Source organism: Cucurbita pepo, chromosome LG07 (genome assembly GCF_002806865.2).
Source record: "Cucurbita pepo subsp. pepo cultivar mu-cu-16 chromosome LG07, ASM280686v2, whole genome shotgun sequence".
NCBI lineage: Eukaryota > Viridiplantae > Streptophyta > Magnoliopsida > Cucurbitales > Cucurbitaceae > Cucurbita > Cucurbita pepo.
In genome coordinates this window covers 2,607,075-2,618,593 of record NC_036644.1, presented here as the reverse complement: position 1 = coordinate 2,618,593, position 11,519 = coordinate 2,607,075, and the positions used below count along the sequence as shown (strand labels likewise).

General features: G+C 38.7%; 1 protein-coding gene across 2 annotated transcripts; it reads right to left on the bottom strand.

The window, feature by feature from the left end:
- Nucleotides 1-19: 19 nt before the first annotated feature.
- Nucleotides 20-8,019, bottom strand: LOC111798533 (cyclin-T1-3-like). 2 transcript variants are annotated; one of them, XM_023681747.1, is made up of 7 exons: nt 7,721-8,019; nt 7,217-7,548; nt 4,992-5,073; nt 1,469-1,603; nt 1,219-1,391; nt 949-1,100; nt 20-865 (listed from the first exon to the last, which is right to left on the bottom strand). In XM_023681747.1, exons 2-7 carry the CDS (start codon nt 7,465-7,467, stop codon nt 267-269), a joined length of 1,392 nt encoding a protein of 463 aa, XP_023537515.1. In that variant the 5' UTR covers nt 7,468-7,548; nt 7,721-8,019; the 3' UTR covers nt 20-266. The 2 variants fall into 2 exon arrangements, with proteins under 2 accessions (XP_023537515.1, XP_023537516.1); XM_023681748.1 differs by lacking the exon at nt 7,721-8,019 and adding an exon at nt 5,303-5,694 and having other exon boundaries at nt 22-865; nt 7,217-7,305.
- Between the last annotated feature and the right edge of the window lie 3,500 nt (nt 8,020-11,519).

The following is an 11,519-nucleotide window of genomic DNA, read 5'->3' as shown; positions in this document are numbered from 1 at the left end:
ATTAGATACAAAATGGAACTAATGATAAAGGCTAATACATTCGTCGAAGAACGATTAGAACGTTGTGATATAAATACACTTCCATATAAACATGTAGTGGTACGTTATTAGACTACACAAGAGATGGAGGATAGAACTATCAAAAGAATGAATAATAAGCTGAAAATCTTAATACTTACAGTATCAATGTCCTGGAATTAATCAAAATCTCTGACAAGAAAAATATTGATGATACTTTATCAGTAAGAAGAATTGCATTGCAAACTTCAAGATGCCTTTATTCTCTTCTTCAATGACGATTCATATTCTAACTCTATTCCGTGTTCCAGCTCCTTTTCGATCCATGCTTCGCTGTCAATATCGGGGCTCATGGGCTGTACTTCCTTTGTGCTTGTAGCTCTACAAAGTCGTCTTCTCTTTATTGCCTCCCTGATTTGGAATACGTTTATCTTACTGTAGTCCTTACAAACAGATACAGAACCAGTTGTTGACTGTGTGGTCTGATCAGGATAATTTTGCTCGGTACTCCGACAAATCCCAGTATCACCATTGTCGATAGCACTACTTGAACTCCCAGTATCGCTTGTTTGGCAGGGTAAAACTTCCACAGGACTGATGCAGTAATTCATAGTTTCCTGATTGTGGCAACAATTAGGCAGTACAGGCTCATTGCAGCCACTGGCCTCCGTCGTGGCATCATGACTATCAAGCTGATCGGACATTGTCACGCTGGATATACATGATTGGGAGCTATCAACCCTTGTCTGTCCATCTAAAGATTCCGGCTGATGAGTCTTCTCTTTTGAAGGTGGTAGGTTTCGTTTTCTATCTTTCTCAAATAACTTCAACATTTTCTGTATAACCTCTGCAAGAATTCCAAAGAAAATGATAAATGCTCCCAACAAGCTGACAATAAAATATGAGTACAACGATTCGTTTTTTAACAACCTTGTAACTGTTTCGGTGAAACATCGAACTCCATCCACCAAACCTTTCCCTTATCCGAAGGTAATTTCACTTTTTGAAATTTGGAAGCGAGGAATATCGAACCAGCAGCAATATAATGGGGTTTGTACTCCAAGCACAATGTAGTATAAAGCCTACAAGTTTCATGATGGTGACATTAATCTCTAAAAGATAAACTACATTTCACTAAAAAAGTTACATCAAACTAGCACCAAGCAAACAGAAACTTGTGAGTAAGATGAAGATCTTTACCAATCATTTACAAAATTCCAGGCCACCTTCCCAAGATCAGCAGCCATTCCTAATCTTTTTAGAGCAGTAACGAGTGGCTTGTAGGGAAGTTGAACGTCGACATCAAATGCAAGCGTTGACAATAGAAGCCTCTCCCCAATCAAGATTAGTTCCTTTTGTTTGTTGAAAACTTCCTACAAGCAGAATTTTCGTTCGGTCATCCAATCACTTAACATAAATGTTAAAGAAGATAATAGGCAGAGTATTGTACTTTTTGTCTAATTCTTTTAGGGGCAGAAGGATCCCATTGGTATATCAACTCATAAGACACAACAACGACATCATTCAGAAACCTTGGTGTCTCTTCAATCTTACAGGCAAGAAACATACCTGTCGTTCCGATTGTCTGCAACAAAGTATACAAGTTTGAGTTATAAAACAAAATCCCATACAACAGACAAATAAGAGATCCTTAAGAATAGAAAGAATTCATGAGGAAGTATAGGATCTTATTCTTAGTTATTTAAAACAGAACCCAAATTTTCAGTGATACTTGAAACGTTACAAAGAAAGCCCCTTTTAAGGAGACGTTTCTAACTGAGATCTTTCCCTCCACCACTTCAAATTTACCCACTTGAACACTTCCCTCTAGAAGTCTCCGACATCTCCCAAAACACAATCCAACCAATCTTGTCGCTCCATGGAGATGGTAATCTTTGTGAACCACCTGGTCCAGGAAGATTCAAGTTTTTCTCCGAACAAAACATTCCTTCACCAAATTGTTTTTCCTAGAGGAACAAGCTTTAAAGGACATTAAAGAAGATCCATAAAATGTTTGTTCCAGAGGCGCTTTTTTTTCTTCCAACTTAATCAAAAAAACATCCACTGAACTAATCAAGGAAGATCAATTTTCCACGCTACAGCAAATAAAATCCAAAGATGCCCTTGTCTAGTTATGAATCCAAGTTGCTGAAGTTTATGTTTAAAAGTAGACGGGAACCACGATTGTAGCGCCCCTAATTTTCTTAACCTAATTAGTGATGTCACCCAGCGGAAATTTATAATAAATAGCTTTGGAAATAACACCAAGGTTTTAGATAAAAGTTCGAACTGAAAACAGAAAATTTAAATAAAACAATCATTCAACGATTTAACTTAAAAAATAAACTGCCCAACAATGCCCTCTCATCAACTTCCATGGTATCCTCAGCCTTCACCGTCAACCGTGCATTGCCTTTACCTGAAAAATTTAGGTAGCACGTGGCTTGAGTATTTTATGAAATACTCAGTAAGTCACCCCACTGTTGAGGTTAGATAGGCAAACACATACAACATATGAGTGGGACCTAACTTTCATAAATTTTACGTGGCCTTGGGCTCTTTTCTTTTTTGCGCAGGGTTGGATGTGTGGTACTTCTCCACACACGGCCCATGGGCCCACCAGGCGGGCTCGTATACGTACCCCTGGGCCTGGCTTGGTCGGGCACAATGTATTACACGTTCACCGGACGCCAAATAATAGAAAAGACCCGCATGATATCATGACGAACATAAATATCGTATTCTTACTTTCATTTCATGACATTAAGGGGAAGTATCCCGATGCAAATGACATATAGATATGCATGAGGTCCCATGTCTTTCATTACATAACATATTACGTTTCCTTTCCTTTATACATTTCATAACATAACTCAATTATGCTACGTGTATGCATGACAACGTTCATCACATTCATAGCATGTAATATTATCATAACATCCAATACATTTCATAACATTACCAGAAACACAATCAATGCATAACATGGTCATATCACATAAAAATAAGGTGCATGCAAAAGCCACAGGGCACGCACCAACATACAACATAAATTAGGCTAACTCCAATAGTAAAGCCACTTACCTCGATGGCCTTGGCCGAAGTTACTCAGATAAGCTAACTCCAACGGCTAACTACTTCCTCAAAAGTCAAAAACAAGGGCATAAATAGCTTTAAAAAGGCCGAAAACCTAGAAATCGACATATTATGAGTATACCGGCCGACAAGGGTTTGGAATCGGGGAGTAACTGTTTCTGTATACTCATAATATATCGATTTCTAGGTTTTCAGCCCTTTCGAAGCCGTTTCTGCCCTTGTTTTGCCTTTCGAGGGAGTAGTTAGCCTTTGGAGTTAGCTTTGTGAGTAACTTCGTCCAAGGCCATCGAGGTAAGTAACTTTACTGTTGGAGCGCAAGTAACTTCGTCCAGCCCTTCCGAAGCCGTTTCTGCCCTTGTTTTTGCCTTTCGTTTCTGCCCATGATGTATGTTGGTGCGTGCCCTGTGGCTTTTGCATGCACCATATTTTTATATGATAGGACCATGTTATGCAGTGATTGTGTTTTCTGGTAATGTTATGAAATGTTATGGATGTTATGATAATATTACATGCTATGAATGTGATGAACGTTGTCACGCATACACTAGCATAATTGAGTTATGTTATGAATTTGTATAAAGGAAAGGAAACGTATTTTGTATTACGTAATATGTCATGTAATGAAAGACATGGGACCTCATGCATATCTATATGTCATTTGCATCGGGATACTTCCCCTTAATGTCATGAAAGTAAGAATACGATATTTATGTTCGCCATGATATCATGCAGGCCTTTTCTATTATTTGGCGTCCGATGAACGTGTAATACGTTGTGCCCGACCAAGCTAGGCCCAGGAGTACGTATACGAGCCCACCTGGTGGGCCCATGGGCCGTGTGTGGAGAGTACCACACGACCAACCCTACCCAAAAAAGAAAAGAGCCCAAGGTCATGTAAAGTTTATGAAAGCTAGGTCTCACTCATATGTTGCATGTGTTTGCATATCTAACCTCAGCAGTGGGGTGACTTACTAAGTATAAGTTTATGAAAGCTAGGTCTCACTCATATGTTGCATGTGTTTGCATATCTAACCTCAGCAGTGGGGTGACTTACTAAGTATTTCATAAAATACTCAAGTCATGTGCTACCTAAATTTTTTAGGTAAAGGCAAGGCACCCATGCACGATTGATGGTGGAGGCTGAGGATACCATAGAAGTTGATGAGAGGGCATTGTTGGGCCGTTTATTTTTTAATTGGGATTTTAAGTTAAATCGTTGAATGATTGTTTTATTTAAATTTTCGGTTTTCAGCTAACGAATGTTTTCTTATTCTAAGATATGTTTATTTCGAGTTTTTGAACTTTTATGTAAGACCTTGGTGTTGTTTCCAAAGCTATTTATTATAAATTTTCGCTTTATGATTCATACACGCATGGGTGACGTCACTAATTAGGTCAAGAAAATTAGGGGCGTTACAACAATCATCTGTTTTCTCGTTATTCTTAAAGCAAAAAATTTGGGGTGTCAGTGTTTCAAGGATTCAGTTTCACATGGGTATTCAATTGGAAGCAAGCTAATGTTATCTTGAGGTTCATAACATTCAGTTGAAAAAAAAAAAAAGTATTAATTACTATGGTCAACACGGTCAATATTACTTCGAGGGGTCTTTGAACAGAAAGGAACAAATATATGGAGGAAATACTTGAAATCATTAAACGCTACGGCTGCTTCTTGGTGAAGGATTTATTCTTCCTTCACAATCAATTCTAGTTGGAAGGCCTTTTGTGTAACTATTATCAACTTGTTCACGGTATGATGCATTAGTATTTCCTCTTTTAAGGAAACTTGAGAGACTACTGCATTGTAACGTTTCAAATATCAATGGGCTTACTATAGTATAGGAATGCAGAAAACAAATTTTAATCCATCAACGCACCTGCCAGTCATTTTTAGCATGGGACTGACGCATATAGAATCGGTGGCAAACCATCATGGCACTTGCAATTGTTACTTGAGGCCTGAAAGATATACAAATCAGCAGATCAACGCGAAAATTTGGTAAAAGTAATTATTATTGCAGTAAGATAAAAGATTACATATAGCTACAATCATCAACATTTAAGCAACCAAAATGGGCTACAGAAAAAAGTGCCAGGTCCAATCCTTTAGAGGCCCGTAAGTGAAAACAAACGAGGTGTGGCTAAAAAGTTATATGAAGAATCATCCATTATAAGAGAGATTTCTCACCTAAAAGAATAGAGCAGAAGAAATAGTTGAATCTATTTAAATATGAACAGAGGACAGTTGAAGAAATTTTCTTCTAATAATTGTGAGTGCTTGAGAGTTGATCAGTGATGATGGTGATGAATCTGGAGAATGATGGAAAGGAGGGAGAGACTTCGCTATGCCCATAAGCAATATGCACAATGCATACAACAGAACTATAAAATGGCAATCTTGAAAGCGCACGGTGCACGAATATACTGAAGAAATCCACGGATAAAGTGCTTTTACAAGTATGGTCAATAATGAGCATCATCGAGTTTCAAGCTTTGTCTCTGGCCTGCAATCTGATATTAAAAACCAAGTACAGCTACAATCCTCGGGATATCTTTCAGATGCCATAACCTGGGCAACAACTATTGAAGAACAAAATAATGAGGAATTCAAGCAAATGTCCAGAAGAACATCCTGGGAACAATCAAGGAATACCTACAGGGGAAGGTGGGTCACCAAAATCAAAGAAATCGAATATGCAGAACAAACAACCAAAAAGAACACCAATCCCTACAACAGACCAACGTTGGCAAATGTTTTAGGTTTGGACAAAGTGGACATCTATCCATGAATGCCCTCAAAGACTGCTCTTTAGCACTGATTGAGGACAATCACAATTTGGATGACGGCATATGTGGAGAATCTGAAGAAATAACACATATTGAATCCATTGAAGGTGAAGAATAATCATGTATCATCCACCTCTTAACTCCAATGACTGAATCCAATCCATGAAGGCATCCCCTTTTAAGACAAGATGTACAATAAATGGGAAAATATGCACGGTCATCATAGATAGCAGAAGCAGTGAGAATACGGTTTCAAGAAAAGCTTGTTAGCACACCTAATCTTATGGTGGATCCACATCCAACACAATATAAGGTTGGTTGGATTAAGAGGGAAGATGAAGCACAAATAAACGAAATATGTACAGTTCCGGTGTACCTAGGTAATAGCTATAAAGACCAAATGGTTTGTGATATACTTGAAATGGCAGTTACAAAGACCAAGTGGTTTGAGATTTCCTTGAAATGGATGCATGCCACTTAACAAGGTGATGATACAAAAAGTGAAAGCGAAGGTCAACTTTTCACAATTCAACCATCAAAACAAATTCCCAAATATACCAATAGACTTTCCACCATTGAGAGATATTCAACATCACATTGACTCTCTTCCAGGATTTATCATCCCTCATTTACCACATTATAAAATGAGATCAGATGAATATAAAATCCTTCATGAACAGGTTTGGGAATCACTTGAAAAAGGACATATACAACCTACCTCAACACCAAAAAAAGATGGGAGTTGGCGGTGTGTATTGACAGTAGAGCGATAAATAAGATTACCATAAAATGTTACCTTCCCATCCCAAGATTGAGTGTGGTTTACTTGACCAGCTATGGGGAGCAAACATATTTTCTAAGGTGTATCTACGTAGCAGTTATCATCAAATACGAATATGCCAATGATCATTTGTTCAACGCTTTCATAGTTATCATCATATCTTAGAAATCTCAACCCAAACACCACGTGTTTTACTCCTAAGCTCATTAGACCAATACTAGTGCAAATTCAAACACAAGCATATCCATATTTCCAGCTGTTCTCTTCCTAGCCTTCCTATTCCATAATAAACTAAATCAAAATCCCCCATGAAACTATGAAAGCGTTAACTAGCAACGATAATAGATGGCCAAACAAAACTTATGTGAGCCAAAAAACTTGGTGACTGAAGAATAAAGATAGCTAGATCTGCAATGACAAAACAGATAACACAAAGAAAGGTAATTTTACAAATTTCTCAGGAAGTGCTCAGCAAAAACATGTATAAAAGAAATACACAAACTGTCACATGCATATAAATTAATGAAGACTTACACTTTCAGCTTCATGCCAAGCTCTTGAAGAAACGAGCAATATGACTTCCTCAGTTGAGACTCTTTCTTGAAATCAATTCCATCCTTCCTGGATGGAGAATTATGTTCAATTTCCTGTTTACAGAAATACCATTTACGTGCAGAGTTCAAATGCTCTTCCTGGACATAAAGAGTAGATGCAGTTCCTGGAATGCCACTCTCCATATGATTATGGGGCTGCTGTCTTGCCATTCTCTCACTCTCTCCCCTCATTGAATCGCTTCAAACAAACCCAGCAGTGACCGTAGAACAAATGATCATACTCTTTCCTCAAAGATTGAACAAAAAAACAACCTGAAGAAGTGGACAGTGGAGGAACTGATAAATCGACTAAAGCATTTCAACCGATTCTTACTATTAGAACAACACATTCAACCGATTCCAAAAGAACCCATAAATCATTGCCGCAGCCAACAATTAATGAACCAAAAAAAAGGGAACAAATTAGGTCAAGAAGACGAATTACCCGACGAACGTGAGAATGCCCGGAAGGAAAGATTTAGGGTTGGGTGTCGGTTTGAGCTACAAACGAAACCCTAACTTCCGGTCACCAAAACACTTGCAGAAACATTCGATTGGACTGGAATTGACTTGACTGGGTTCCTTCGAAACCACGCAAACACGCGGAAGCTTTCGGCTGATGGATCAATGAAGTTCCCGAATCGGCGGCGAACACAAACGGTGTTGGAGAATCGAAGGTAAACACAGAATCCGCCGCCTCAAAATCGAAGCTTTAGCAATAACGCCAAACACAGTTCGCCGATGAGTTTTTACCAATATATCAGAAATTGTAAAATAATTAAATTTTTAAAAAATTGAAAATTAAAAATTTATTAAACACAAAATTAAAAAATAAACCAAACACGATTTTACGGCCCATTGGGCTTTTAGGATTCTACTGGCCCATTAAGGGCTAATGGGGAAACCAATTTGGGCTTTATAGAAATGGGCGGCCCGTGGTTAAAACGATGGACCACAGCGGCTGTGGTCCGGGCCAACCCAAAAGCCTCTTTTAGAAATTAAAAAAGAAATAAAAATATTGGTCCCTTAAAAATATTATTAAAAAATTAATTAATTACAATCAGTTATTTTTTTTTATTTATAAACAATTAATTATTATTACATTAGTATAAAAAAAATGTCATATCAAATTTTTAATATTATTTCTTAAATTGAATTACAAATTTGGTTTATATTATTTATAAAATCTTTTTAAATAATTCAAAATCTTATCAAAAAGTTTAAAATGTAGGTATTGTTTTCTTTGGGCTTTTACTGTCATGTGAGATCTCACAATCTACTCCACTTCCACTTGGTAGTTAAGTGTCGGCTGACACTCGTTTCTCTCTCCAATCAATGTGGATCTCACAATCCTCCCTCCTTCGGGACCCAATGACCTCGCTAGCACACTGCCCAATGTCCACCTCCCTACGGGGCCCAATGTTTTCATTGGCACACCGCCCAATGTGACGTGGGACCTCACAATCTACCCCACTTCGTAGCTAAGGGTCCTCGCTGACACTCATTACTCTCTCCAATAAATGTGGGATCTCACAATCCTCTCTCCTTCCGGATCCAATGACCTCGCTAGCACCCTGCCCAATGTCCACCTCCCTTCAAAGCCCAGCGTTCTCACTAACACACCACCTAGTGTCCACCCCATTTTTAGGTTCAACATCCTCGCTGGCACACTGCTCGGTGTCCACTCCCTTTGGGGCCCAGCATCCTCGTTGTCACACTATTCAGTGTCCACCCTCCTTTAGGGCTCAACTTTCTTTTTTATTCACAGAGCTTGGTGTCTAGCTCTGATACCATTTGTAACAGACTAAGTCCACCACTAATAGATATTGTCTGCTGCTCTAATACCATTTGTAACAGCTCAAACCCACCACTAGCAGATGTTATCCTCTTTAGGCTTTCCCTTTCGAGCTTCCCCTCAAAGTTTTTATAAAGGTTATGGAGAGATTTCCACACCCTTATAAAGAATGTTTCGTTCCTCTCTCCAACCGATATGAGATCTCACAGTTAACTTACCGACGAAAAACTACTTGAATAAAGAAAAGAACAAAGACGGATAAAACCATTTACGAAAGTCTTATCTACGAGATTCGAACAAGAAACAAAACCCTAATAAAATTGAAACTTCCTTGTCATCATGGGAAGCATAAACATATTCAAAGCAAAAAATGATGTAAGAGAAGAAGAAGAAGAAGAGAGGGGATAAGTGGACAGCTTAGAACAATCCATTAAGACATAGCTAGTGGGATGAGACTGTCCACTTTTGTGTTCTTTTTGGGTATTAAAAAATGGTTTTGGGTGAACTGTCTTTTGCTGCCTAACTTCATTATTGAACACTTCATATTGGGTGTGTGTATGTGTGTGAGCAATGCCACTCCCCCCATTAAAAAGACCCTTCTCGATGTCTCCTCATGCCCTTCTTTTCCCATCACTTTGCCCCTTCTACCCTCCCAAGGGACACCAAAATACCCCTCCGCTTTACACGAACGCGAACGGTTAGAATTTTCAATACTAACCCAGTCGTTATTTACGTATGGGCCCAGCGGTATGCGAACTGTCTGGTGAACCCATACTCGCACGTATAGACTGTGTGTAAAGTATAGGGTACACATCCAAGCTGCCCATTAGAATAATGCCGTAGGAAAAATACACTGATATGATAGATCCCGTCATTGCATTCGCATGTTTTTGCATTTAACCCCCAACGGTGGGGTTACTTACTAAGTATTTCTTAAAATACTCAAGCTACGTGCTACCTCTATTTCAAATTAAAGCAAGGCATTTCGGTCGAGACCATGGCACATGCATAGGGTTGTCGTATTTATTTTCTTAGACTTAAGCTACAATAAGATGTTTTTAATTTAAACGTTTATTTATTTTATTTAGTCTTTTGTTGTGTCGTTTTTAAAGGTGTTTTCAAAACACGTAAGTCCATGGTTGTGTTTTAAGCTGAACGTTATGTTTTATGAAAGTTTAAATAAAGTATTTCTGCATTCAATGTTTATAATATGCATACAGTAGCGACCTTAAATTAAGTGAAAATTTTCAAGTCGTTACACTAACCCATTCGTTATTTAAGAAAATAGGGTAAAATGTTCAAAACAGAAGCTTTTCTGTCTACTTTACGATGTTTACATCATCATCTTAATCTTCTGCACAGCTTCAATAGTGATATGAACTTTAGGTCCCGAGAGCTGATGTTGTCCCACCTCATCCCAAAATACAAGTGAATGACATCTTTTGTCATACGAGGCTTCAAACTTGACTGTTGAAAAGTCGGGTTTATAGGTTACGTAGACTCTTTTAGATAGTGAACGTTCTTTATAGCCCTAGCTCAAGATATACTTCGTCATATCTAGATACGTGGTTACCACAAAAAGAGTAGCTAAAATTGATGTGATTGTAATTTTTAATCATATCTTTAATTGAGTTGCAAGTGATGAGGTTTAAAGTACTTCGTTGCAGTTTGGATTATTTAATTTTAATTAAATAAAAAAAAACATAATTAATTAGACGATTTAGTTGTCAGCTCGTTAAGATACATACTATTGATCTTAAGAGGACGAAATTAGGTCTGGATCCCTTCAACACATGCTCGTTGAAAAAAAAAACCCTAATTTGGTTCGTGAACAAATCCCGAAATCACTAATATTAACTCTTATTCCCTTAGCTTTTTTAATCGTTTAGTCCCGATATGATAAGAATTTTGGTCGTGGTTCAAAAACATGTTTTTGTTTTTGAAATTATCCTCTTTGGGCTTTCCCTGTTGGACTTCCGCGTCTATTAGGGAAAGGTTTTCACACCCTTATAAAGGGTAATTTGTTCTCCTCCCCAACCAATGTGGGACATCACAATCCACCCCCCTCCGGGACCCAGCGTCCTCGCTGGCCCTCTTTCTTTCCTCCAATCGATGTGGGACCGCCCCCAAATCCACCCCCTTTCGGGCCAGCGTCCTTACTAGCACACCGCCTCGTGTCTACCCCCCCTTCGGAGAACAGTGAGAAGGTTGGCACATCGTCCGGTGTCTGGCTCTGATACCATTTGTAACGGCCCAGATCCACCGCTAACAGATATTGTCCTCTTTGGGCTTTCCATTTCGGGCTTCCCCTCAAGGCTTTAAAACGCGTCTGCTAGGGAAAGATTTCCATACCCCTATAAATGGTGGTTTGTTCTCCTCCCCAACAAATGCGGGACATCACAATCCACCCCCCTTCGGGACCTAGCGTCCTCGCTGGCACTCTTTCCTT

Bases quoted from the DNA above. Each gene is read 5' to 3' on its own strand.
- LOC111798533 (XM_023681747.1), bottom strand. From the start codon at position 7,467: ATGAGGGGAGAGAGTGAGAGAATGGCAAGACAGCAGCCCCATAATCAT. The intron at 5,074-7,216 runs GTAAGTCTTCAT...TATATCTTTCAG, and splicing joins CTTGGCATGAAGCTGAAAGT to GCCTCAAGTAACAATTGCAA. The intron at 1,604-4,991 runs GTGCGTTGATGG...ACTTTGTTGCAG, and splicing joins ATGCTAAAAATGACTGGCAG to ACAATCGGAACGACAGGTAT.